A 27,826-nucleotide genomic window follows, 5' to 3' on the forward strand; every position below is an offset into this window, starting at 1 on the left:
GATAGTGACGAAATGTACTAGTGGAGGTTGCAATGGCAACGGTGATGATGGTGGCGACGATCGATGTGAAAGTAATATGCGACAGTGGTGGATGGTAACAACAATGATGTTGACGATGATGGATTATAGTGGTAGCAGATGATGATAGTTGGAGTGGTTGCAACAACAGTGGTGATAGGAAAAATAACAGTAACAATTATGATGTATTGGCTTATGTGGGACATTCTTCTTTAAATCCAACAATTTGGATCGAGTAGGTAAAAAAAAAAAAAAAACAATTTGGCTCGAGTAGCTTGGCTGTGAATTTTGCTAGTTCTTGCCCCACGAGCTTTTTCTTGTCACTTTTTTTTTATAGTTTATTTAATTATACTAGTAAAAATTAAAGTGAAATATGTGAGATATTAAAAATGGCGTATGAAGAAAAATATGTAATTTTACAGCAATTACCTAAGAAAAAGGAAAATGCAATGCAAGGGACAAAAGATAAAAATGCAGGACACGGCTCTACGTCAACGCATTTTAATTTTTTTTTATCAAATCAACGCATATGACGTGCACTGAGAGGCCATTTTCTATTTTCTTTTAATGCAGAGTTATTTTTCCTTTACTGGTTAATATTTTTTATTTGGTTTGTCAGCGTCTGCGCTGCGTGGGCATTTTTCTTCGGAGTAGCAATTCTGTTTGGCGACGGTAGCCGCCCGTAATTCAATTCCGGAAGAGATGGATTCTCGTCTTCGTCTTTGGTTTCGTAGGGGATCGCTTCCTCCTCTGCCTTCAATCATCCTCATGATTTCCACTCTTTTACTGGTCTGTCCTCTCTCTCTCTCTCCACACTCACTCTATGCATTTACAAAGCATATGTATTTGTTTTTTTTTTCTTTCTATGTATTAATCTCTGCTCTGGGATTAGGAAATTATTAATTTAATATGTCGATGCTTAAGGGCTTGATAGTCTTACTGATTTGCTGATTTTAAACCCTAAATGCTAAACCTAGAAATGAGAGAGAAAAAGCAAATCTCTATTTGAAATGCTCAGCAGCCCAATTAGTGACATTCAATTTATACAACAGTATGAGTGTGGGGGAAAACATAATTTATTCTTAGTTGTGATGGACTTAGAGCATCTGTGTATATGTATATCTGTAAACACACATATACGTCTCTTGTTGGCTGTAAAACTCTCCATTTGGGAATTTTAATACCCATCTTGGCCGGAATATATAAATGTTTATGTAAACTTACATCTCCAAGGCAGAAAAGAAGGCAATAGCCCTGTGAGTTGAATAGGAGGCGGACACAAATTTAAATTTACATCTTCCCACTGGAGCAAAACCCACATGTACATCTCGTGAAAATGTAAATGGGATGTAACTTTTGGGAAGATTACAACAACAACAAAGCCTTATCCCACTAAGTGGGGTCGGCCTAGACCGCCATTGCGCTCGGTACTTTGCCAAGTCTTCCGTTAGTTCCCAGTACTCCATTTCTTCTCAAAATCTCTGTCTAAGTCTTCTGCCTCATAATCACATTTTCTAACCGGAGCATCTATAGGTCTTTGTTTTGTCCAAACCACCTCAACCAATTTTCTATAATCTTATCTTCAGTTGCGGCCACTCCTACTTTACTTCGGATAGCCTCGTCCTTAATCATGTTCTTTCTTGTGTGCCCACACATCCAATGAAGCATCATCATCTCCGCTACACTCTTTGTTTACACGTGTTGATGCTTGACCACTCCGTGCCATAAAGCATTGTTGACCTTATTGGTGTCCTATAAAACTTTCCCTTGAGCTCTATTCAAGGTGATATCCTTTGGTGTATGCTTTTCATAGATGATATAGTATTGGCTGATCTGATTGTATAGCTACCCATAATTACTACCTCTGAATAACCATTGGTTCATTTATCTTTTTCAATGGATTTCTACACCTGACTAATTTCAATGAATATCATTATGAGTTATAGAAGCTTAAATTTCTTTTAAACAATAGCAGATGAATGTTTTAAATCCACACATACACTCTCTCTCTCTGTGGTTGAACTATAGGATGAGATTATGCATGTTATCCTGATTGTTGGCGTCATTTTTTTTTCAGTTCTTGGCTTCTGCATCTGCTGGATCTCCCTCTAGAACTGGTAAAAGCAGCAAGTCATCAGTCTTCTCTTTATTTAACCTTAAAGAGAAGAGTAGGTTTTGGAGTGAGGCTGTCATACGTGGTGGTAGGACTGCTTGTTCCCTTTTATTAAACACACTTTTTGCTCAATTATGGTAAGGAATGGCTTGCTTTATTTCCTTTAATGTCATTGTTTTTGTTAATTTTCAGATTTTGATGATTTGGAATCTTCCAGTCCTGGAAAAAAGGGTGTTGCCAATTTCACTAATGCAGGTAGGAGTTAGAAAACTTCTATAGTAGCCCTTGTTAGCAATATTTATGCACACATGGTCGTTATTGATTGGTAGTTTTGGCAAACTTTGGATAGGGAATTGTGATAACTTCTATAGAGGATGGTTCATTGTCGATTTAATTTATTTATATTCTCTAAGGAAAATAGTTATGATATTAGGATGAAGTAGAACAGCCAGCATCTTATCTTTCGGTTGAAATAACAGCGAATGAGATAATCATTGGATTTTGTTTTAAAGCCTACTAGCCTCTTGGCAATTGACTTTTTTTATTTTATTATTTGTTTTTCTGTATAAAAAAAAAACAAAAAATGAAAGCAAAGCAATAAACGATATATTTTAAAGAAAAATGAAATTATATATTTATAGATACTCTCTCTATGTCTCAAGTTTGCAGGTTTTTTATTTTGTGTACTGGTTCGAAAGTTGATTAAAGGTTTTTTGGGGCAGAGAAAATGAAAGAAAGGAGTTCTTTAAGTTTTATGGGTCCTGGATTCGAAGACAAGGCATACTTTTAAAGTGATGTTTTTTTTTTCTTTCAAACTTTTAGAAATAATGAAAGTTATATGCCAGTGGCATATTCAGGCGATTTTGTGTCTGTTGATAACATAATTAATTTTGTTTGAACTTAGGTGCCAAGTAATTCGATAATTGATTACTGTTGCTTTTAGAGCACAGAGTTCTATGATGGAGTGACATTTAATGATCGGCAGTTGTTTTTATGGTTTTACTTTTATAAGAAAAGGTGATAGATCTCATTGCTGTTTCTTGCGTGTGTCCTTGAGTCATGTAAAGCTAAGGAGCTGGGATGTTGAGTTATAGAAATGAGTTTAGGTTTCAAGTCTTGAGGCTTTTGTAACTTAGCTCTATTTGAGAGGTCTGGTTTTGTATTGTAGGCTCAATATTCAGATTGTAGATACCATAGCATACACGTTGCACTAGAAGTCTGTTTCTTTTCAAAATATTATATAGAAACTCTGTTTTGTCTATGAATGTTGATATGGTTCTCCATATCATAAGCCCTAAGCACATCAAGCTATTTTTCTCTTCTATTTCAACGAAGAGTCGTTGACCTGGTTTGGTGGACCACTCGAGAACAAAGATAAGAACTTTCGTCTCTCAGTTCTAATTGAAAGTACTTAATCCATGTCTCTGTTTTTTTATCTTGTTCCAGGGAATATTGCAAATTATCTCAAGCTTCTGGAAGTTGATTCTATGTACCTCCCAGTCCCTGTGAATTTCATTTTTATTGGATTTGATGGGAAAGGAAACCAAGGTATATAAATTTGGTGTTCATTTTCTTCTTTCATGTTATCAATTTTGTGTTTCTTTTGTTTTTTAAAATGGTTGCATGTTCCTTAATGGTTCTTCCTGTCAATATATTTTTAGGTTTCAAGCTTCACCCTGAGGAACTTGAGCGGTGGTTTATGAAAATTGATCATATCTTTGAACATACACGGGTTCCCCAAATTGGAGAAGTCCTCACTCCGTTTTACAGGATTAGTGTTGATAAAGAACAACGACACCATCTTCCCATTGTCAGTCACATAAACTACAAGTAATACCTCTTGGTACTTTTTATCTGCTTTGTAGGAATTTATGAATTTTAGTTATTGTTGTTATATGACAAATTGATGACGAATGTGATTCTTACAGTTTTTCTGTTCATGCAATACAAATGGGCGAAAAGGTTACTTCAATATTTGAGAAAGCCATAGATGTTTTCTCTCGTCAGGAAAATGCATATGGTAACAGGTAATTTCATCATCCTATATGTGTTCTTTTTCCTCGTACATCTGGCTGCTCGATTTGAGAAGGATTGAGCTTCCTTCTGTATTTCTTTTCTTATTAATCTGCATATTTGTGTAAAAGAGTGTGTTTTTCTGTATATCCATTTCTTCTTTTAGTTCAATTGGTTTGTGTTGAACTAGCATGGTTCAGATTGGTTTGGCAGCTTTGAGTTTTCTCTTTATTGCTGTTTTCAGTGATTGATTCATATGTTTTTATTGTGCACAGGGATGACAGTGGTGTTTTGTGGCAAGTCGATGTGGACATGATGGATGTTCTTTTCACTAGCCTTGTTGGATATCTTGAACTTGAAAATGCATATAATGTTTTCATCTTGAATCCCAAGCATGACTCAAAAAAAGCAAAATATGGTTACCGGTGCGTATATTAGGAATTACTTCTATTTTAATGTTCAGTAGAAGTGAGAGCACTGCAACTCATACATAAACCTGACCTACCTCAAGCTTCAAAGTTGACGTCTTTTACATGAGGTCGTCTTGGATATATATGATGGCTTATTTGTTTATGTAAGCAAATTTTGTTTAGGCCCACAATCAAATATTAAAAGGACTGTAGACTGAAACATAAAACATCTGCTTTACAACATAATTGAGTGGAATATCATATGCTGTAGAAGAAATGAAGGAATTGTTATGATAATCATTTCACTTCCAGTATTAATGCCATCATGGAACAGAACAATTTTCTTCACAAAGCTAGAATGATGTACCTTTTTCCTAATTAAAATTTGCATTTACGGAGGTATGGTGCCTTTCAGTAGTTTGTTTACTGCCCATGATTTTACTCTTAAGCAGTTACTATAGACTTCCCTTTGTTAGGATAAAAACCGAAAGAGATCTTTAGGCATTTATCCAATTCGGGGGGGGGGGGGGGGGGGGATTTCTTGATTGCGTTGTTCTTGAACCATGGGTTAAGATGTGGCTAAAGTATCTCCAACCATAAGTGTGGGCCATGCATCTCCCTTATTCTTTATGCTGGACATGTAATCTTCTTTTGAAAGAAATAATGAGGGTCTTAAGCTTTGTGGTGATAGAACTACTCCTTTAAAACTTTTTTCCACATTCGACTCTTCCTAATATCAATTAGTTAGATTTATATTATGACATTGTGTTAGTAGTAGTACTGAATAACTGAATAGAAGCTATTTAGTATCTTTGAATGACAATTTCTGCACAAACTGGAGTGAGCAATGAACATCTTAATTCTTCTCTGGGTCAAGTTCGTATTATTAGAGTTGCATCACAGTGCTAAATCGTTCAAGTCTCCTCTTTTATTCCGTGTTCGTACCTTCTATTTAATTTAAACACTTGTGGCTTGATTTTTTTACCTTCAGTTATTTTCTATTTTGCAGGAGAGGTTTATCGGAGTCAGAGATAAAATTTCTCAAAGAGGTGTACTTTTTATTCTATTTCTTGGCTTTATTGTTTCAAATGTCATTCTTCTAACATGTCTTATACATCATTCTTCTTTCGATGAGATAGTTCATGTTCTGTTTGACTCCTCTGATGGTTCCTTAATATTTTAAGGAGAAACTTTAGTATCTTTTTTCTTTTATAGAACAAGAATTTGCAAACCAAGATTCTGCAGTCGGGAAGCATTCTGGAAACTGTTCTTGGTATGCTAAACCTATGTTCTGGTTTCTTCTCTTTTTCCCCCCTTTCTTTCAGCTGATACTTACGTTTTGTTTTTGCATGTTTTCTTTCCTGGAGTTGTATGCAACCTTTTTTTTTGCACATTCAATTTTAGTTTTCTGAATAAGGTTATTCAAAAATTTAATTTTGTAGCTCTTGATAAGATTAAGAGACCTTTGTACGAGAAGCATCCAATGGCAAAGTTTGCATGGTCTGTAACTGAAGACACTGATACAGTATTTCTCTCTCTCTCTCCCTCTCTCTCTCCCCTCCCCTTCCCCTTCTCTTGCATCTCCTGCTTATATTGACGAAAGTAGTTACATCCACTGTAGTTTGTCTGACTAGGAATTTTTTCATTAGAGTTTTGCTAGTTAAATAATTGGAACATGAGGATATATTCTTTAATAATAATAGAGAAAAGGGAGGGAAGATGATCATGTCTGTGTCCTTTGGTAAAGGGTAGAACATCCTAAAATTTCAGATTTATTTTATTTGGGCCCTCTCTGGTTATGTTTGTTGCTCCACACATGGGAAGAATATATATGGATCCTTTGTTTCCATCAAGCGGGTACAGGCAACAATGTCTGACATATCACGTTACAAAAACTTCTTGGTGAATGACAACATACAAACATGTTTTTCGTGCAACATGGGGAACATATTTCATGGAAATTAGATTGGGCAACTCAATTTTAAAGTCTGCTATTGTTTATTCCCACACCAGACAAATGCAGTACAAAATTGAGAAGTCTAATCTGTTACAGGCTTAATCAATCACTGAATGGTTAAACAACCCAAGTATTCAATACGTTTCTGTATTTTCTAAGCATCAAAAGAATGGGAACACTCTCTGGTTACTCTCTCAGCTGAAGAGAAAGGCTGGAGTGAGTAACTAGATTTATCATGATCAAGAGGAAGAAACCTAAATATCCCAATTATCCTAAGTATTTGTTGCAACAGTAAAAAGATAGTGATATTTCCAAGTAACAAAATGGTGTATCTTAATCATTTGGGATATTTATAGGGGGAAAAGAACTTTTTCCTTGTTTAAGTAACATTATGTTTGCTGTCAATAAATGATTGTAAAATAAGTTTGCTTTTGTTTGGATCAAGATGGAATCTCATTTACAAAAATTCTAACCTCATAAGAACTTTTTCCTCCAATTCGTGTAATGAGTGTCCAAAAGATATGGTTAGGGAACATTAAGTATCCTCTGAACTAAAGATGCTTTATAAAATATAGTTCAAGTTGAAGTTCATACTTATTTTTTGTGCACTATTCACCATGCATGTCATATTATATTTCTTAAATATGGATTACATATTTCTCCATTGCTTCCTGCAAGGGCTATTATTTAACTAGCATGATGCTGAATTTTTACTAGCATATATCTTTTTCTTCATTGTTTTTAAATCAGCTCGCTAAGGTAACTGACAGTATTATGGTTCACCTATTTTCTTCAGGTGGAATGGTACAATGCATGCCAAGAAGCATTGAATAATGTGGCGAAGTTGTATCAAGGAAAGGAAACTGCGGATATCGTGCAGAACAAAGTTTTACAGGTATATATACCTTTTTCTGGTCCTATGAGTATACTACTAAGACAGAGCAAAATAAAACTAAAACTTGAGAGATTACATCTTTTTAACTATTTCGTATACACGTTTGATGAGAATGGTTTTTTCTATTATAGTTATTGAAAGGGAAGAATGAAGATATGAAGCTTCTTTTCAGTAAGGAACTAAAATCTGGAGACGTGAATGTTCTTCATGGTGAATGTCTTACAGATACATGGATTGGAAAGGAGAGGTAAATCCCTCTGTCTCTGTGTGAGTGTGTGTGTGTGTGTATCTCTCTCCCCCTAATGCTTATCCAGATGTCCACATGCAGATCCATACATGAACACTGGAATAAATACACACCGTCATCATACTCATGCTAATTAATAATATATTCTGGATCAGGTGGGCTTTTATTGATTTAAGTGCAGGTCCTTTCTCGTGGGGACCAGCTGTTGGTGGGGAAGGTGTTCGGACAGAACTAAGTTCTCCCAATGTGCAAAAAACGATTGGTGCAGTTAAAGGTACTGCAAATCTTTCATCAGTAATTATCAAATTATTATGCTTGATAATGTGGTAATGTTTAATATGGGTGTGCTGATCTTTACTGCTCATATTTTAAAAGATTAATATTTTAGGTCCCCATTCAAGCATCATGCTTGCAAAAACAGAAGAGCCAGATGAGAAATTATTTTGTCATTAATTTGTAACTATTAAAGATATGAAAACAGGGTTTAGCAATTATTTTTGTTTGGATGAATTACCTTCAGTAACGCAAAAGTTTGTTTTGATAATGAAAACACCTTTGATTTATAAAAGTTATGAAAGGAATTTACAGCATAGAGGACACATCTTTACAAACTTTATTTAATAAATTGAAGATTAGGAAAAATTCTTGTGGCCCTGTATTCTGTAAGCATGACCATTATTTTATTCTGCATCCATATATTTTCATTCTTTGCAGTTTTTCATATTTTATTCTGGCCCTGTTTGTATTGAATATTCTGTCGGGTGTGCAGAAATTTCAGAAGATGAAGCAGAAGATCGCTTACAGGATGCTATTCAGGAAAAATTTGCTGTATTTGGTGATGTATGTGCTCTGTGATAAAAATGATTTTATCTTTTTTTTTTTGTCAATTTGAATCTCATTTATTCTTTTGTGCATAATATTTCATTTTGACAATTCTTATCTTCATGTTTTTGAACTAAAAGGAGAATGTTGCTGTTTTTTTACCAACTCATCAGTTGTCGGATTTATGTATCGTAATCCCAACTAAAAGGAGAATGATGCTATACTCTTTCCCTATATAGTTTTGTGTCTGGGAGAGAGGGAGAAAGCAAGAGAAAGAAAGAAACTAGCTATGATTCATATATATGTGTGTGCATGTGTGTGCGTAGAGAGGAAGGAGAGGGGCATTGAACTTTAGGATTTTTTTCCCACTTTGAGTTTTAATTGGTGGTGCTTGTGAGATTTGCAGAAAGATCATCAGGCCATTGATATTCTTCTTGCGGAGATTGATATATATGAGCTTTTTGCTTTCAAACATTGCAAGGGCAGGAAAGTAAAGCTTGCTCTGTGTGAAGGTAATCCCCTTCTTCTGAAAGATTGCATCCTTGGAGTGTAACTGTGTTTCTTCTTTAAATTACTTATTTTTCGAGACAGTTGGAACTTCTTTAGTTTACTTACAACCTAAAGTTATAAGAGATTTACTTTTCTGAGCAACATCATAATGCACCCGTTTCTTTTTCTTACCAATTATATAGCATGGTGGTGTTTGCAATGTGAGAGTTGTTTTGCCCTAGGATTGTTATTTTGCTCAAAAGTAAGGATTTTTGTACCTTTTCTTTGTTGATTTCAGAACTTGATGAGAGAATGAGGGACTTGAAAAATGAGCTCCAATCATTTGAAGGTGAAGAATATGACGAAAGTCATAAGAGAAAGGCAATAGAGGCATTAAAGAGAATGGAGAATTGGAATTTATTCAGTGATACTCATGAGGTATGCCATTTGGTTTATCAAGGAGGGGGTGTTGTGGGTTGTTTTTCCACTGGGGACTTCTGCTAATCAGTTATTTCTACGCTGAACACTGAATTTCCCTTGGATAATGAATATTTTATTATTTATTTATTTATCTTTTTTCTTTGTTAAATGTGAAGCGATTTCTTTTATAATTTTATTTATTCTTGTGCAGGAGTTTCAAAATTACACAGTTGCACGTGATACTTTTCTTTCACATTTAGGTGCAACTTTGTGGGGGTCTATGAGACACATCATATCACCTTCCATCGCAGATGGTGCATTTCATTATTATGATAAGATATCATTTCAGTTATTTTTCATCACACAGGAGGTATGAGTATCTTAATGAGTTCAAAGAAGCTTCAACAATTAGTGCAGAAATTTTTTTCAAGCACTCTTCCTAACTACTAATTAATGCAGAAAGTTGGACATATTAAACAGTTGCCTGTGGACCTCAAGGCTCTTATGGATGGACTTTCCTCTTTGTTGTTACCTTCTCAAAAACCTGCTTTCAGTCAGCACTTGTATGTAACTAATATTGTTCTTTATTTGTCCAAATTAGTGGTAAAGTTTGTCTTGCATTGGATTTCTAGTTTATATCAGATACTTTTCTTTTCTTACATGGGTAATCCTTTTGGATATTGGTGTTATGTATTTGCTTTCATATGTAATCAAAATCGGAATTTTACCGTTGGTTGGGACTTTGTTGTGCTTGTGGTGTCTTTTTCTTCCATGCAAGTTCTTTGTGGTCGTAGTTGTATTAATGTGGAAGAGATTTGTAGGTTACCACTTTCAGAAGATCCTGCTTTGGCAATGGCCTTTTCAGTGGCACGAAGAGCAGCAGCCGTACCACTGTTGCTAGTTAATGGAACTTACAGGAAATCTGTCCGTACCTATCTCGATTCCTCCATTGTTCAGCATCAGTTGCAGAGACTGAATGATCATGGCTCACTAAAAGGTTAAAATATGTATTAAAATGATCTCCTTATGTACTCTATTTGGAATTCTTTAACTGAAGATGCATTTTCGGAGTCATTTTTCACCTGCCTTTTTCATGCATAACCTGTGCAATCTGTAGTCATTGTCTTACGTTTGCCCCAGGCTCTGTCTGTCTGGGGTTCATACAATCTTGATTCAGAAACCTCTCAAGTACAGTGCAATATGACAACTTCTAAAATAAATGTTTTACATTTTAAATCACACTTTTATATTAGCAATGAATTTAGATTCATATGTTATTGAGGAAGTTTTCTTCTTCTAGATGCTTATTGGTAGAATAGTGTTGGTAACAAGCTGTATTGTACTGTTTTTAGGCAAAGCAATGGCTATAATTGAGTCTTTATATTTTATTTTAATTTCACAAGATATTCAGTCCTCCTAGAGTGAGGTTCATATGTTATTAAGGAAGTTTTCTTCTTCTAGATGCTTATTGGTAGAATAATGTTGGTAACAAACTGTATTGGTACTGTTTTTTAGGCAAAGCAATGGCTATAATTGAGTCTTTATATTTTATTTTAATTTCACAAGATATTCAGTCCTCCTAGAGTACCGACCAATACTTGGAACACACAATTTTCCTGTTTTCTGACATATGCTCATTAGTTCTGGGGACATCTCTTGTTGGTGACCCCGAGAGGTTTTTGTAACTTGGATATTGGACCATTGCTTTTTAGCATGACACATGCCCATTGACCCAAACGCTGAGATTAGCTCTGATTCACTACTTTATGATGGATCATAATCTTGACCCTTGTAGCTAAACGTGTGTGTCTCTGTGCTCATTCACTCTTTCCCTTGTTTGTTTGACAAATGACCTCGTGCGTATACTTGTTCTAAAATCTTTTGAGATGATATTCCAATGCATTTTATGTTTGGAAATTGACATGCATTCTTTTTTTAACAAACTATGTAGGAAAGCTTGCCCATAGCCGGTCTACACTAGAAGTTCCAATTTTTTGGTTCATTCATGGTGAACCATTGTTGGTGGACAAGCATTATCAGGCAAAGGCTCTTTCTGATATGGTTATTGTTGTTCAGTCAGAGCCTTCATCCTGGGAAAGCCATCTGCAATGTAATGGGCAGCCACTTTTGTGGGATTTGAGGTTAGATTTTATTTCAGGCATATAGTAATCTCTGAATCTTCAACCCTGCTGGTAACTTTTCTCAGATTTCTTGGAAAATCTGTAGAAAATGGAATGTTTGTAATAGGAAAGTTACACTTTCATTTCATAAGAGAATAAGATTACATGTTTGATGTATATATATACTAGTGACTCACTCACTTGTGCGAACAACTAATTACATCTTAATCTAACTAATCACTAGCTAATTACAAAACTGTTATCACAACCTTATAACAAACTCAACTGTTTACAATTTTACCCTTATTATCCCCCCTCAAGCCTAACTGAGGTAACTGAAGAGAGAGTTTGTCCCTGAGAAAGAGAAATATGTGCTTGGACAGTGCTTTGGTGCAAATATCTGCAACTTGATCCTGAGTACCAACAAATAGAACAGTCACTTGTTTTGCTAGCACTTTTTCCCTGATATAGTGGTAATCAATTTCCACATGCTTAGTTCTTGCATGGAAAATAGGATTTCTAGCCAAAGAAATGGCAGAAATATTATCACACCAAAGCTGGGGGGAAGAAGGAAGAACAAGACCAACATCAACCAACAGTTTGCAAATCCATGTCAGTTTTGCTGCAGTATTGGCAATTGATCCATATTCAGCCTCGGTGGAAGATCTAGCCATAGTAGGTTGTTTCTTTGCACTCCAACTTGTAAGAGAGTCTCCCAAATAGACACAAAACCCACCAGTGGATCTTCAATCAATGCTACACCCTGCCCAATCTGCATCTGAGAAAGCAGTGAGGGTGAGAGGCTTAGAACATTTTGGGAACCATAAACCAAGGGACAATGTGCCTTTTAGATATTTGAGGATGCGCTTGACTGCTTGAAAGTGTAATTGTCTTGGACTTTGTATGAACTGCAAAGGATAAATCTGGCCTGGTCCAGGTTAAATACTGCAATCCACCAACCAAGGACATGTATTCTTCAGGATTATCAAGTAGAGGAGACTCATGATCCAATTTAGCTGTGCTGAGAGGTGTAACACAAGGTTTGGAGCCTTCCATATGAGCTTTTTTGAGTAGATCTAGGATATACTTGTTATGAGATATGAATATACCAGAGGATGATTTCTTGACCTCAATATCAAGAAAGTAATGGAGTGAGCCTAGATCTTTAACAAGAAATAATGCACTGAGCTGAGAGATGATTTCTTGACAGAGTTGAGCATTGGGACCAGTGACAATAATGTATCAACATATACCAAAATGAATACCAATGCTGGATCCTTCTTTACAAATAAAGAGTGATCATTTTGTGAACCTGAGAAACCAAAAGACTTTAAAGCAGTGGATAACTTGTCATACCAAGCCCTGGGGGCTTGCTTCAAACCATACAAGGGCTTGTGTAAACGACAAACATGATTAGGCTTGGAAGGATCTTCAAACCCATGTGGTTGGATCATAAACACAGATTCAATTAAGTTGCCATGTAAAAAGGCATTACTTACACCAAGTTGATTGAGAAACCAATCAAACTTGGCAGCCAAAGTGAGAAGCCTAATAGTGACTGGCTTAGCAACTGGATTAAAAGTCTCAGTGTAGTCCAAGCCTTGTTGCTGATGAAATCCTTTGACAACAAGCCTGGCTTTGTACCTGTCAATGGTACCATTAGGTTTTCATTTGATTCTAAACACCCATTTTGCACCAACTAGATTTTGAGAAGAAGTAGCAGGGACCAAAGACCAAGTTCCAGTTTGAATGAGGGCATTAAATTCTTCCTGCATTGCTTGCCTCCAATGAGAGTATTTGGATGCTTGAAGGTAAGTAGATGGTGTATAATCTGGAGATGTATCAGAATGGAGAGGGTATTTGGTTGCTAGAAGAACTTTTGGTTTGAAAATACCAGACTTGATCTGGTTTGCATAGCATGAGTATGAGGTAATGAAGGTTCAACAATGGGAATAGGTGCAGAGACAGGATTAGATTCAGACATTGATGGAGGATTAGATATATGCATAGGAGAGTGTGTGGGTAGAGATGTAGGTAGGGGTGTAGGGGGAGGTGGAGGAGATATAGTGGGAAAGGTTAATGTAGTTAGAACGGTATTGTTATGCTGCAATGGAGAAGAACTTGAACTTGAACTTGAACTTGACTGCTGAATAAGATCCTTTTGAACAAAAGGAAAGGTAACTTCATCAAAAATCACGTCTCGAGATATATATTCTGCTAGTGAGAGGATCAAGACACTTGTATCCTTTGTGATTCAAACTGTAACCCAAGAAGACATGTTCCTTGCTTTTGGGATCAAGTTTAGATGTTGTATAAGGCTTCAACCATAGGAAGCATCTGCATCCAAATATTTTCAGAGATGTATAATCTGGAGATTTGTGAAATAATGATTCCCAAGGAGATGATTTTGTAGCTGTTGGCATCCTGTTGATTAGATAGATTGTTGTGGCAAAAGCTTCAACCCAGTATGATTAAGGAACCAGGAGGCTGCTAGAAGAGTTCTAGCAGTTTCAACTAGATGCCTGTGCTTGCACTCAGCACAACCATTTTGTTATGGGGTGTGAGGGCAGCTTAATTGATGTGAAATACCATTTCACATCATGCAATTAAGATAATTGATGAACTTAAGACTAAGTAACTCTCCACTAGAATCAGACCTCAGAGTAACAATTTTGGAACTTAACAAATTCTCAACCAAAGCTTTGAATTGCACAAATGTATCAAACACATCAAACTTGGATTTAATAGGGCAGAACCAAGTGTATTTTGTATAGTCATCAACAAAGATGATGTAATATCGATATCCATTGACAGAGAGAAGTGGTGCAAGACCCCATACATGAGTGTGCAGAAGCTCTAGAGGCTTGCTTGATGTACAAGAAACAGGAGCAAATGACAACTTTGAACGTTTGCCTAGAGCACAACTAGAACACACGGATTTATTTAAAGAACTTGAAACTGAAATACAGGACTTAGATGCTAGCTTATTTAATATTTTGAATGCAGGATGGCCCAATCTTTGATGCCAAGTATCCTGTGAAGCTTTAGCATATGCTACAAAAGCTTGTTGATTTCCAACAATAGAAGATGCATGAAATGGGTAGAATCCAGCTCTCATAGGACCTTTAAAGAGTGTTTTCTCCGAAGAAAGATCCTTCACAATGAAGTGGAAGGATACAAATGAATAGAACACAAATTGTCAAGTATGAATTGGTTTGCAGAAAAGCAAGATGAGGAACATGCAAGACATTTTGAGATCAAAACAATGAGAGGCAGTATTAAGTGTAGATGAACCAGAGTTGAGTATAGGCAAACCTTTGCCATCACCGATATAAACTTGCTCAGCTCCATTGTATGCCTCAGGGTTTTGCAGATTGTTGTAGGAATTAGTCATGTAGGAACTAGCACCAGAATCAAGAAGCCATGTAGGAGTAGTGGTTGCATTGTATGGAGTTTGAGAATTCTTGGTGCCAAAAGTTGGATTCATGCGTTGAGGGCACTCTGCAGCTTCATGATCCATTTGGCGACAAATTTGGCAAGAGATCTTTCTGGTAGAATTGTTATATTGAGAACAAGAGCCATGATTGTATGGGTGATTACCCTGAAAGCCTTGATTATACCTCTGATTTCCACGATTGTGATAATTCCTAAGGTTGGAGAAATTTCCATGATGATGAGAACCATAGGAATTAAAGTTGGATCCAAATGGACTCCAACAGTGTATGGAATGAGAGAATCCGAGAGTGTAGAATTAATCCAAATCAAAATGTTCTGATCATTCTCAAACCAAGTGACATACTGAGGATTCAGAGTAGACGTGAGATTACCAAACGAGTCAAGAAGAAATTTCGGCAGAGCAGTCATCGTGCCGTCAATGATTCCGGTGAGATTGTACCGGCGGAAGATCGAAGCGAACAGATACTCCAGGTGAGATAGTTCATTGTGGTGAGCTTAATTGGAACAATAGATCCAATATTCTGGATCGTAATCGATGAAATTGTCGAGAAGGTTGAAGAATTAAGGCAAGGATTCATCGGAGCAGGATGAATTGGAGAAGCAGATTTAGAGGAAGGAGGCCAGAAGTCGCCATGGTTGGACTTCTAGGGTTTGAACCTTGAAGAAGAAGATGAGTGGGAAGTGGGAGAAAGAGGATCAAAGGTCGTGAGACTTAGGCGAGAGATACCATAATAGGAAAGTTATACTTTCATTTCATAAGAGAATAAGATTACATGTTTGGTGTATATATATACTAGTGACTCACTCACTTGTGCTAACAACTAATTACATCTTTATCTAACTAATCACTAGCTAATTACAGAACTGTTATAACAACCTTATAACAAACTCAGCTGTTTACAATTTTACCCTTATTAGCTTAATAGTATTTCTTGTTGATTAAACATTCTATTTTCTATAGTTTTAAATGGTATGTTTAACCAAGTGTGTTCTGTTGTTGGATTCTATGGGGGCAGCACCCGATTTCTGGCAAAGTGGGTATCTTTGTCTGAAAACTTAGAGACGGTCTCTTTAGTGTGATTACACTGGAGTGGAGTTTTGTATTAACTGTGGCTTACTTGCTTCTTTCTGCTTTTGTTCCATTAGAAGTGTAGCTTTGCTTTTTTTTTTTTTTTACTTTGGATTTCGTTAGATGAACTTCTTGTATGATAGTAGACTTATGAGCCCATTGTTTGCAAAGAGTGTTTTTTTTATTTCTTGAAAATTGGCTTTTGCAAAAAAAAAAAAAAAAAAAAAAAAAAAAAAAAATTGTAAAATTGCAAACCTGCTGGAGCATCTCACTGACGTCTGTACCTGAAAAAAGTGCTTCTAACTTGCCGTTCTTAAAGTATGTGTTTAAGTTCAGATAATGTAATTCATTTCTGGAAGTGCCTTTTCTGCAGTAGCATGCCTGATTATCTTAGATGGCATTTGAACTCTGAACCAATTTGAAGTCATTACTCTGAACCAAAGTCGTTACTTTAACCAAGAAAGGATTGACATATAATATTCATGGTCTATGGTGCCGTATGCAGGAGGCCCATCAAAGCTGCTTTGGCTGCTGCTTCTGAACATCTAGCTGGTTTGCTTCCCCTTCATCTAGCTTACAGTCAAGCCCATGAAACTGCAATTGAGGTAAGCCACATTGTGAAAGTAAAAAAAAAATGCTTTTTCTCCTTATGTTCTGCTTGATAGTGCGAACAGCCATTTTGTAAACGTCTGTTTAATCTTGACATAAGTTACTTGTGCTCATTCATAGTGGATGCAAAACATTGAGGTATAGTGCAGTCCCCAGGGATTTGTATGGCACCCATGACTTAACAATGTGACAGTTTTCTATTTTATTATGCAGTATCTATATGATTTATTTTGTAAGTGTTGTGACTTATCCTGTCATGTACAGTTTCTAATGCTTTGTGCTCGTGTGAATTATTTAGTCATAATTTTTTCTAATAATGATGGCTCGAGAACTCAAGTGAAGAATTTGTTTAAAAGACATTTTATGCATTTGGTTGGGACTGTGTGAAGTATATAATGAGTTTATGTTACCAAATTGTTGAAGTTCTGACTGCATTTTTATGCATGTTTAATTACATAGTTGCTTAATGCTGTTCACCATGCTGTTATATGCTTCATGACAGGACTGGATGTGGTCAGTTGGATGCAATCCATATTCCATCACTTCTCAAGGCTGGAACATTTCACAATTTCAGTCTGATACAATTGCTCGGAGCTATATTATCACAACTCTGGAAGAGTCAATACAATTGGTCAATTCAGCCATTCATCTTCTAGTCATGGAGCATACAAGTATCCTTGTGTATTAGTAATTGAAACTCAGTTTATCTTGTCACTTTGTTTGCAATATAATCAGTTAATGGTGATTAGGAGTGGCAGCATTCTGGAAATCTCATAAATGTGGTTATCCTTGTACATAATACTGTATTGTTCAATCAATAGTTGTCTGATTTTATTGGAACATGAGTACATACGATTGCAGACTTGACTGAGACTAGCTGAAAAAACCTTTGAACTTGTTCAGTCTCAGGAGGGCGAGCTAGTTGACAAGTATAATTATGTTGTCAGCCTGTGGAAAAGAGTAAGTAAAAGGATCTATTACCTTCTGTTGTACGTCACAATCTAGTCTCTTGCATTTTCTGGAGTCATCTAGTTTACAATCGGATAATGTTGGTGTTTTTAGATATCAACTGTTACGGGAGAATTGCGATATGTGGATGCCATGAGAGTTCTATATACCTTAGAGGAGGCCTCAAAAGGGTTAGCTATCCAAGACCTTTTATTTTTTTCAATTGTTCAGTTATGGATATTGATAAACTATTAAACTACAAATATCTCTGTCCACATTATTACGTTTGTATTACATGGAGACTTGGACCTAGGATCTCTGCCTTCACTTTTCCCATCCAATCCAACTTGAGCTATGGCTCATGGTCCAAATTATTATTATTGTTTTCTTTTGTGAAAAAAATTGTTCGATAAAGTTCCAGTCATTAACAGAAGTTAACCTTTTCAAACTGATCCAATTAGTCCAAATTGATACCCTGAATGTTTGCCAAGTTGCCTCTTCTTTTGATATGGGAAAAGGGGAGTGCAAGTTGGATTGGAAATTCTAATCCCAACCAAAAATTTCCATTCCGAATCTGAACATTTCCAAATCTAAAAAATTTCGAAAAATTTGGATGGCAATTGGAATATACCTATAACCTATCCGATCCAAAATTTCTCAAACTTAGTACTCTTAGAAAAAAACCATGGTTATCCTTATTTTATCAATGCTTATTGTTATATTTAGATATGCTTTATTTTGTATTTTGTATATTTAATCATACTGTTATATATTAAACATGACGAGTATGATTATACATACTATTTTATCTTGTCTAATAGGATTTTCTGTCATACACATATGTAACAACATACAAATATCTCAAAAAATAAGAAAAAAAGGGTGGATACGTATTAAAAGTTTTCAAAGTCTTGCATAATGTAGGAGATCTGAATTATGTTCTTATGAATCTTCCGATAATCCAAAATTCCGATTGGAGCTAATATTTTTATTCCAAAACTTTTTGGATTGGTTGGAATGCTTGTTTCCGATCCAACCGAAAATCACCCCTCATACTCATTTTCTGTTTTTTTTTTTTCCCTTCTCATTTCTGTCGCAGGTTTGTAGATCAAGTAAATACAACTATCGCTGTTCTCCACCCAATCCACTGCACAAGAGAGAGAGAAGTGCACGTGGTGTTTAATTTGAGTACGATTCCTGCTTACTTGGTTGTCCTTGGTGTACTGTATCTTGTATTAAGGCCAAGACGACCAAAGCCAAAAATCAATTGAAAACCTGCAAATGTGATCTGTGGTACGATTGGCAAAGGATTCTGGAGATGCTGTTGAGGAGAGTGGTTTCTAACATATCCCTGTGGCTAGTTTGCGGCAGTGCATCATCTATGTCCAAGTGAGGAGTGAAGAGCAGATTTTACTGAAACGGTGACCAGGTCTGAAATCAGGTGACTTTTGAAGTAGTGAAACCTCATCTCCCTTGTAACTTTAGCTGACAGTGCAATTTACTCAATGTGGCCTATGTAATCATTCGGTCTCTGAGCTCTAATTTGTATCTCTCAAGGTTGTGCCTTGTGCGATACAGAAAATTGCCATAACATGTTTTACGGTCGGGAAATAGGAAAGAGATTGATTGAATATTTGTGATAACTTGCGAAGAGGAAATGTATTTATGATTAAAGCTCATGTGTTTGTTTTGTATTCTATAAAAAAGATATTATCACAAATAAAAGGTATAATTTGTGTCATTGAGCCACCCATTCCTTCGCTTGCATTTATGTGAATGTAAAATGGTGGGACTTTTGGGCTTTAGTTAATTGGTTAGTCCTAAATTGCATGGGCTAAAAGAATGGGCTCGAGAGTTGTGATGAGTTTTGTTGAGTTTGCTGCTGGGGGAATTGGCGTGTTGGGGATGCAGTGGTTGTAGCTAGCTGGGTTAGTCCTTTGTGGTGTGGACTCCGCAATTTGCCAAGGCAAGCATGCCTTGGTGGGCTTGGGATTTTGCATTTTGGAGCTATAACCTCTCCTTATTTTCATTCATTAAGTGCTCTAATCACTCCTCAGGGGTAGGGGCACAAAATGTAGCATGAGCTACATATTATTCTTTGCAAGAGAAACATTGTATGCGTGTGGAGAAAGATATACACAATGTATATTGCAGGTAAGTTACTCCATTATCGTGGCATTATCATAGGATGTGGCTTCAATGCTATGAATGAAGTAGTTGTTAGATTTGACTTCCATAATTTTTAAATCTTCTATTTTTCATCTCAGTCATTTATTCTTATATCATTATAATTCAATGATACGCAGTGTATCATAATAGGTTTTTTAAAAGTGTGATGTGTGGTGGGAGAAAATTACTGAATCTGAGAGGCTAAAAAAGGATAGCCGAGTGCAGAAAAAAAAAATAGCGCAGAATTCAATTGTATTAATAATAATAATAATAATAATAATAAAAATAAAATAAAAACTAGAGGGACAAGCTTTTGAATGGGCGATTGTTGAGAGATGATAATGGTGTGTCAGAGCTGGATTAATGAGAATTCAAATAGAGTGCGAGTGACTGAGCCGCAACGGGTGTCTAAGAAACGTAATGTTAAGTGAGGTCATCAATAAGCACGGCAATCTCCAGTCCATTTCAGAGAGGACTGGCATGACACATATTATCACGTGGTTTTTTGTGTTAATAATATTATAGTATGTAATCATTTTTTTTATTTTATATATTTTTGTATTATTGACATAAGATATTACTTTAAGAGTGTATTTGTGCCAATAATACTAGAATATGTGTATATTTTTTTCATATTACACAACATGAGTGTTAGCGTAGCAATGTACTGGTGCCATACAAATTGTCCCCCAGTCATGAGTTGTGGGCCATTTTTAGTTTAAATTTGTTCAAAATTCATCTTCAACCAGTAGTCAATGTGAATTTGCTAAAAAGAACTATGGTAAATATACCCAAGATACTAGCTACATGTAACGGGATAGTGATAGCTTTCAAGCTTTTCAGTGAACCCTAACAAGTGCATTTCAAGTCAAAATGAAAAGATTTAGCATTTGCATAATTGAAATGAAAAACTTTCCTTTCTCTCTCCGTGAGAGATCTTCCCTTTGTGTGAGGGTTAATCTCACCGATCTGTGTGAATGTTTCCCCATCGAGTCTAATTCCCCTGCCGTCGATCCTAGCTCCGACTGGGATCGGTAGGTTTTCTTTTGTTTCTGTCTCCCTCTCTTTCTCCTTTTCCATCCGCTATTTTCTTCCTTGGTTTTATTGGCCGATTTGCCTTCTTCTCTCCTCTCTGTTGTCTCTCATCCATATTCATCCAATTTTCAATCTCCAGTCACCCTTTGCTGCGATTTGTTGTGGTGTTTCCAGTTGGTGTGCTTTGATTTGATGCTTGTACTGGGTCGGGTGTTCCTTGCACCCCTACCTTCTCTTTGCTACCTACCTTTGTTGGCAGTGTTGCTCATGGATTGCCATGAGCTTCTTTCACTTGGCTGCAGGTTCTCTGGTGTCTGTAGCTGGGTTAGGAGTGAAGCTTGGAATTAGCTACTGGTATCAGTGAGGCGAGGCTTTGTTTGAGGAGCGAATTTGGCTGGATCGACATGCACGACTGCTGTTTTGGTGATTGCAGCGTCGGTTATGGCAGAAGACACAGCTACTCCAGTTGTTTCTGTGTTTTCTTTGTTTTGGTCTCAACTTTTGGTTGGGCCTTTGTTGTTTGTTTGTGTTTTTTTGTTTTTGGGCCTCTGTGTTGTAAATTTTGGGCCTCTATGTTGTAATGTTTGTTGTTGGTAATGCATGTTACCTTTACTTCAAAAAAAATAAAAAAATAAAAAATTGAAAGATGAAAAAATTTGATTTTATAATATTTTAAAAAAAAATCGAAGGACAAGACAGTCAAGTTACCTTTGTCCCTCCATGACGGGGAAAGGAAATACCTCAGGATCCCTTCCACCAAGTCCTCCTTATTAACTAATTCAGGCCCTTGAAATTTGATCCAACGACTATAAACATGGGCCCATTTTAAAAGTTATAATAACTTTAGCAGTTGGATCAACTTTCAAGAGCCCAGATTGTTTGATGGGGAAGATTTGGTGAAAGGAATCTAAAGAGGATCCCTTTCACCATGATAGAAGACATCGACTAAGCAATTGCAACATAGACAACAACAACGTGATGTCATTTAGTACTACGATTTAGTGATACTTCTTTTCACTTATAAGTGAGAGTTCTTAAATTCGAATATCGTGAATAGCGAATTCGATGCATGGTTTAGCCGAACCGCCTATTCTCTTAGTATAAAAATATTAATGTATTAAAAAATAATAATAAACAACATGATGTCGCAGTCAAAGTAATTGCCACTTGAGCATGCACTGTGCAGTAGTGTAGTGCAAAAAAAGAGGAGAGAGAGATGCAGCGTGTAATATTGTGAAAACAGACACAGAAGACAGAACACAACGAAACACGCTTGCTTAATTTCGCTTTGTTTATTTTTTTTTTTATTGTTGCATCTCTATCTTCTGTGTAGTCCTCCTGTCCCGTCCAGTATAATAATAATATGACATCTTTGCAGCTCCTTTACTTTACTTTTCACTTTACTTTCTCTCTCTTCATTTTCTCTCTCTTCACTTTCTCTCTCTAGCAAGTATAAGAAGTAGCAACAGGCAACAGCTAGCAAGTATAAGAAGTAGCAACAGCGAATGTAGGAAGAAGGATGTATAGCAAGTAGTAAGAAGGGGTAAGTGATGGATTGTTGAGCTTATCTATTAGATTAGATTAGATAACAAACTCCATCACCAAAAAGAAGGAAAGACGAGAGATAATCAATCTTCATCGCCTTTGCCCCAATCTCTCTCTATTCTAGTGGGATTTGTATTAATCCTATCTATCCTGGGGTGGCTTTCCTTTCCTTATAAGAGAGGCTGGCTGGCTCGCTATTGGTTTTAATTAGCTGTTGAGTTGTTTCTTGTCTGTCTAAATCTTCTAGAACCTCACCATTTCTCATCTGGCTGAGCTGTCAGTCACATATATCATGCAATGATTTAATGACTGATTCATTTCTGGGTAAGAGTAATAGTTCCTTGTCTGTTTTGATCTTCCTTTCCTTGTTAGTTAATTAGTTGTTAGATTAGAAATATCACTCTCACACCAGTATCTATTATCCATCAATCTATCTGTTGACCCTAAAAACTAAAAATGGGGTCCAAACACTATCTAATCACTGCCTTTCTGGGTTTTTATTTGTTGTACATTTATTTTGCTGATAACTGACTGATTACAAAAAACTCTCATCATCCATAAACAGTGTTTGAGTGAGTAATTACAGCTATTGAAGATGATGGGGATGATGAGGATGATGAGGGTGGCCTGTTTGGTAACAATGATAGTGGTGCTCATGTGGAGCAGCAGCACCAACACCAACAGCAGACTGAGAATGGTGAGAATGGTGAGCGGGATTGGAGCCAACTGGGGGACACAGGCATCCCACCCTCTCCCCCCAGACACCGTGGTCCGGCTTCTCAAAGACAACGGCTTTCAGCGGGTTAAGCTTTTCGATGCTGACTACGACACTCTCAACAGTCTCGCTAAGTCTGGCATTGAGGTCATGGTCGGCATTCCCAACGATATGCTCACCTCTCTCGCCACCAGCGTTAAGGCTGCTGAGAAATGGGTTTCCAAGAACGTCTCTGCCCACATCTCCTCCAACAATGTCAAGATCAGGTCCCTCCCTCTTTTTCCTTCTCCCCCCTTTCTGTCCATTTCATTTCTTACTTTCAATCAATCACTTTCTCTCTTACAGTTTCTATATTTGGTGGAAAATTGAATTTTCTCTATTATTATTTGCAGAATTATAGTTATAATGAAAACAAGCTAACTCTTGGTCTGTTGGTATTTCTCTCCCATTTATTGTAAAAGTAAAAATAGGAAGTTGAATTGTTTCATCGTTCCATAACAGCAATGCCCCCGGTTTTCTAAGAATGCTCATGAAGTAATCGAATCTTCACTTCAGTTTCTGATGAGCTTACTTCCTCGACTATCCAATCTTAACTTCAATTTATGTCCTATTTTTTGTTTAAACTCATCAAAACTCTCCTGAAGTTCTGGTTTTTCTAAATTACACGGTCCCATGTGTTCTAAATATCTTATCTTTTTCCACCATGCATGATGAAATATTACCAATTATAATCCCCAGCTTAACCACCTTGTGAACGTATGAGGTTTTATCTTCAGAGGCCTGGGTGAATTTGAATGAATTCTCAATGGTTTTATCTTAACCATTAACTACAATACCACTTCTTTTCTTTTTTTTCTTTTTCTTTGCTAGTTACAATACCACTTCTTGATGACCCACGTTTCTTGCACTTTCTTACTTAACCACCTTTGTAAGCATTCAATGGTGGGGTTTTATCTTAGAAGGCTTTGGTGCAACAAATCTCTCTCTTAATACATGATCAGATCCATTTGCTTCTACTCCGTAACATTTGTACCATATAAGCTCCCAGCTTGTTGTGCCTGGACCACTGTTATTTTTCTTGTCTTACAAAGTTAACCGGATGTTTAACTTGTTTGGATTTTAGTTATGTATTGTGATTCTTTCATATGTCGATGCGTCACATACTTAATGTGGTGTCTGCTAAGCTAAGAGAACTACGACATTAATAAATCTCCTGTCTAGCAACTCAGCAAGGACAATCAGGAACTTATTTGTTCTGATTTCTTGATTAATTTTGTATGTTATGCTTTTCAATGCTGTATAATGTGCAGAGGAAACTTTTATTCTTCTACTTCTTGCAAGATTTGCATAGTCTTGACCTCTTTGTATGTGTTCATCCTATTTCTTCAGGTACGTTGCAGTTGGAAATGAGCCTTTCTTGGCAACATACAACGGTAGCTTCCTCAGAACAACCTTCCCTGCACTGCAGAATGTCCAGTCTGCCCTGATAAAAGCTGGCCTTAGCAACCAAGTAAAGGTGACTGTACCCCAGAACGCTGACGTGTATGCGAGTTCAAATGGATTTCCATCCGGTGGTGACTTCCGAACTGATATCCATGATTACATGATTCAAATTGTGAAGTTCTTGAGTGACAATGGTTGCCCCTTCACCGTGAACATCTACCCCTTTATAAGCCTTTACATCGACTCCAACTTCCCTGTTGATTATGCCTTCTTTGATGGCAATGCCTCACCTATTACTGATGGTAGTGCAACTTACTACAATATGTTTGACGCAAACTATGATACTCTTGTGTGGACCCTGCAGAAGAATGGCTTTGGAAATTTACCAATCATAGTTGGAGAGATTGGATGGCCAACAGATGGCGACCGGAATGCTAATCTAGTTTATGCTCAGAGGTTCAACCAAGGTTTCATGTCCCACATATTGGGTGGCAGAGGAACCCCAATGAGACCAGGGCCAATTGATGCTTATCTGTTCAGTTTGATTGATGAGGATGCTAAAAGCATTGATCCAGGAAACTTTGAACGACACTGGGGAATATTTACTTTTGATGGGTTAGCAAAATACCAGCTTAACCTTGGTTCCACAAATTCAGGGGCATTAGTTCCAGCAAAAGGTGTGCGCTATTTGGAGCGTAAGTGGTGTGTGATGAAGCCTTCAGCAAGCCTTGATGACCCACAAGTAGCATTAAGTGTGAGCTATGCCTGTGGACTTGCAGATTGTACTAGCCTTGGTTACGGGACATCTTGTGGAAACTTGGATGATCGAGCAAACATTTCATATGCTGTTAACAGTTACTACCAGAGGAACAATCAACTTGATGAAGCTTGCAAGTTTCCAAACCTTTCAATGATCACCAAAACAAACCCATCTGTCGGATCATGCAGATTTGAGATAATGATCGAACCATATTATGGAGCTGCAGAAAGGAGATCCGGGCATCTCCAAAAGCCTCTGAGCCTGGTTGCACTTTTCGTTTTCTTTATGCTAACACTTGTGTGAGTTCCAAGGCTTTGGATTCGTGAGGAACCACATTTGATGTAGGATAGTGTAGTGGAAGGTAATGAGCAATTGACAATTGCATAATTGTAGTTCAAATTTGTCAGCAGTCTGCATATTTGAAACTAGAACTGCTTTGAATTATTGGTTTACCATGGAGAAGGTTTTGTTAGCCAGCCACGTCGGTCTTCTTCTTCACTAGTATGTTGGGTGATCAAAATGTACTGCTCGGTGCTCACTAAAATTAGGACTCGCTGTTGATGGGATTAAGAGTAATTCCAATGAAAATCTTAAGTAATACCGGAAAACTTAATCTGTTTAATAATTATACTGCTGTCATTAAACAAAAGTTAGCAGTTTTGTTATTTTTTATGTTAGGCGTAGGTTTTTTACGTCGTAGAGTTTTCCAGTAGGATATTTAGGGTTGCAATGTGGCAGTATTTTTTATGTTAAGCGTAGTTTTACTTTGTATTTGTGTTTTTGTTCTGGGACCTTTGGTTTTTGTTGGTGCTAATGGTGACTCTGCCGAACCGAGTGATGGAAACTAATGGTGACTGCCGACCCGAGTGATGGAATGGTGAGGTGCACAGTGGCTGTGACAGTGACGACTTGTGTCAATGGATTAAGTTTGATTGGGTCATCATGTGCTTTGCTTGGGTCATTATGTGCTTTGCTTGGGCTTCTTTGTCCTTTTAGCCTAATTGCAGCTTATTTTTATATTTATCCTCCTTAACATCTTTTTCTATCAATGAAGTTTATGTTTTAAAACAATAAAAAAGATATTTAGGTTTGCTTCTTATTTTCTACTGAGGTTCGAGATTGGTATATAGTTTGTTTGAGAATTAGGTTTTTTTACAACTCAATAGGAGGAATTAAAGTCTTGACGAAATGTGATATTTTTCGTTATTTTAATCAATGGAATAATAAGCATCGTTGCAACCAGTTTTGTATGTCGTCTGTACACATGATTGAACTGGAGGATAACTTACTAAATTAAAGATACATCATATATTGAAAGGAGAGATTATAAAATAGAAGAGGATTAGTTATTAAGGAGTCTATCTCTTCTATCTAGTGCACAGAGGATTCCACTACAAGTACATGACACGGATAACAGCAAGGGGACTTTATCAAAACAAATTAGTAAAGCAACAAGGTTCAGAAACCGTGCCATCAAGTTTTTTTTTTTGGATGTTTGAGGTTGTCGACATTTTCAGCATTCAACGTAGATTCCCGAGTGCTCCCGAAGTACGAAATATTTAGGGTGTTTTTAACGATCGGGAATATTATAGCTCTACATAAACAAAGTAGATATAAAAGAGTAAAAAGGTCCATGTAAAATGAGAGCTACAATCCAAATCAATGGTGTAGGTATCAAATAGCATATTCATGATTAACTGTAAAATATATACGATACATTTAGATGACTAAACGCTATTGGAATCGAATGTCTTTTGTAGGATGATTTTCAAGTAAAGATTAAGACATTAAACGGTTCGATTATGAAATTTATACGATGAAGATATGTTATTTGCAAGTGGAGGAATGTGCACATCCCCTAAAGGGGGAATGCAAGTGTTATCCACATTTTTATAATTGAATCTCTCACTCCACTTGGTGGTGTACCAATGTAGAACTCCTAAAGGCTCAAAACTGAAGAGTTTTCATAAAGCAGAAGAAATAAACACAAGGATGATATAGAAGAATGTAGGAACCAAATTTGTGCACCATTGCGAGGAGAAGAGGTGCATAAACTCTACCTGTAAAACATTAACAAATCGTAAAGTAAACTTAGGACCGGTGGGATGCTGACCAAAGGCTCTTCAACGGTCAAGTTAGTAAACAAAATATGAGACTCCAGCAGTGGCTAGAGAATAGAGTATGCGATATTGCGTTACCCCATATGAAACCTAGAAGGGTGTACTTATACCAGTCGAGAAGGAATCCTTTTAAGATATAGAATTCGTATCAAACCAGGAGAATCCCAAAGGACATTTAGGAGTAGATATTGCATTCCCATTGGAGTGTGATTACTTGTCACGCACGCCAAAACCCTAGATTTAGGAACTCCAAAAATATAGGAAACCTGCTGATTCCATACTGGATCAAGTTTCCGTTTCTTGCGGACAAGAATGGTTTATCTTAGTAAAGTCAACGAACTTCGCCCGCTTATCTGGGACAAAATGAAGGTGGCATCATTGATCCATTTGTACAGCTCTGCGATATAAGTTATTGAATTCATGACCTGATGACATGCCCCAACCCCGATATTC

The 27,826-nt window shown here is 36.7% G+C and overlaps 2 protein-coding genes across 5 annotated transcripts; both read left to right on the top strand.

Moving 5' to 3' along the window:
• Positions 1 to 430: 430 nt before the first annotated feature.
• On the top strand, positions 431 to 19,327 carry LOC137722245 (uncharacterized). 3 transcript variants are annotated; one of them, XM_088692050.1, is made up of 25 exons: positions 431 to 807; positions 2,096 to 2,219; positions 2,324 to 2,386; positions 3,578 to 3,679; positions 3,793 to 3,961; positions 4,060 to 4,158; positions 4,420 to 4,569; positions 5,564 to 5,603; positions 5,770 to 5,827; positions 5,997 to 6,079; positions 7,308 to 7,406; positions 7,538 to 7,653; positions 7,809 to 7,927; positions 8,423 to 8,493; positions 8,882 to 8,987; positions 9,263 to 9,402; positions 9,596 to 9,754; positions 9,865 to 9,947; positions 10,206 to 10,381; positions 11,336 to 11,525; positions 16,535 to 16,634; positions 17,141 to 17,309; positions 17,516 to 17,598; positions 17,701 to 17,777; positions 18,686 to 19,327. In XM_088692050.1, exons 1-25 carry the CDS (start codon positions 721 to 723, stop codon positions 18,855 to 18,857), a joined length of 2,835 nt encoding a protein of 944 aa, XP_088548176.1. In that variant the 5' UTR covers positions 431 to 720; the 3' UTR covers positions 18,858 to 19,327. The 3 variants fall into 3 exon arrangements, with proteins under 3 accessions (XP_088548176.1, XP_068317303.2, XP_088548177.1); XM_068461202.2 differs by having other exon boundaries at positions 512 to 807; positions 9,844 to 9,947; XM_088692051.1 differs by lacking the exon at positions 17,701 to 17,777 and having other exon boundaries at positions 512 to 807; positions 9,844 to 9,947.
• A 2,724-nt stretch (positions 19,328 to 22,051) lies between these two features.
• LOC137722241 (O-Glycosyl hydrolases family 17 protein) lies at positions 22,052 to 25,733 on the top strand. Of its 2 annotated transcripts, none has more exons than XM_068461197.2 (3): positions 22,052 to 22,659; positions 22,901 to 23,316; positions 24,440 to 25,733. In XM_068461197.2, the coding sequence occupies exons 2-3, from the start codon at positions 22,931 to 22,933 to the stop codon at positions 25,554 to 25,556; spliced, it is 1,503 nt and encodes a 500-aa protein (XP_068317298.2). In that variant the 5' UTR covers positions 22,052 to 22,659; positions 22,901 to 22,930; the 3' UTR covers positions 25,557 to 25,733. The 2 variants fall into 2 exon arrangements, with proteins under 2 accessions (XP_068317298.2, XP_068317297.2); XM_068461196.2 differs by having other exon boundaries at positions 22,055 to 22,333.
• Positions 25,734 to 27,826: the final 2,093 nt, after the last annotated feature.

The sequence above is a fragment of the Pyrus communis genome, chromosome 4 (genome assembly GCF_041283825.1).
Source record: "Pyrus communis isolate YQ-2024b chromosome 4, ASM4128382v1, whole genome shotgun sequence".
Lineage (NCBI taxonomy): Eukaryota > Viridiplantae > Streptophyta > Magnoliopsida > Rosales > Rosaceae > Pyrus > Pyrus communis.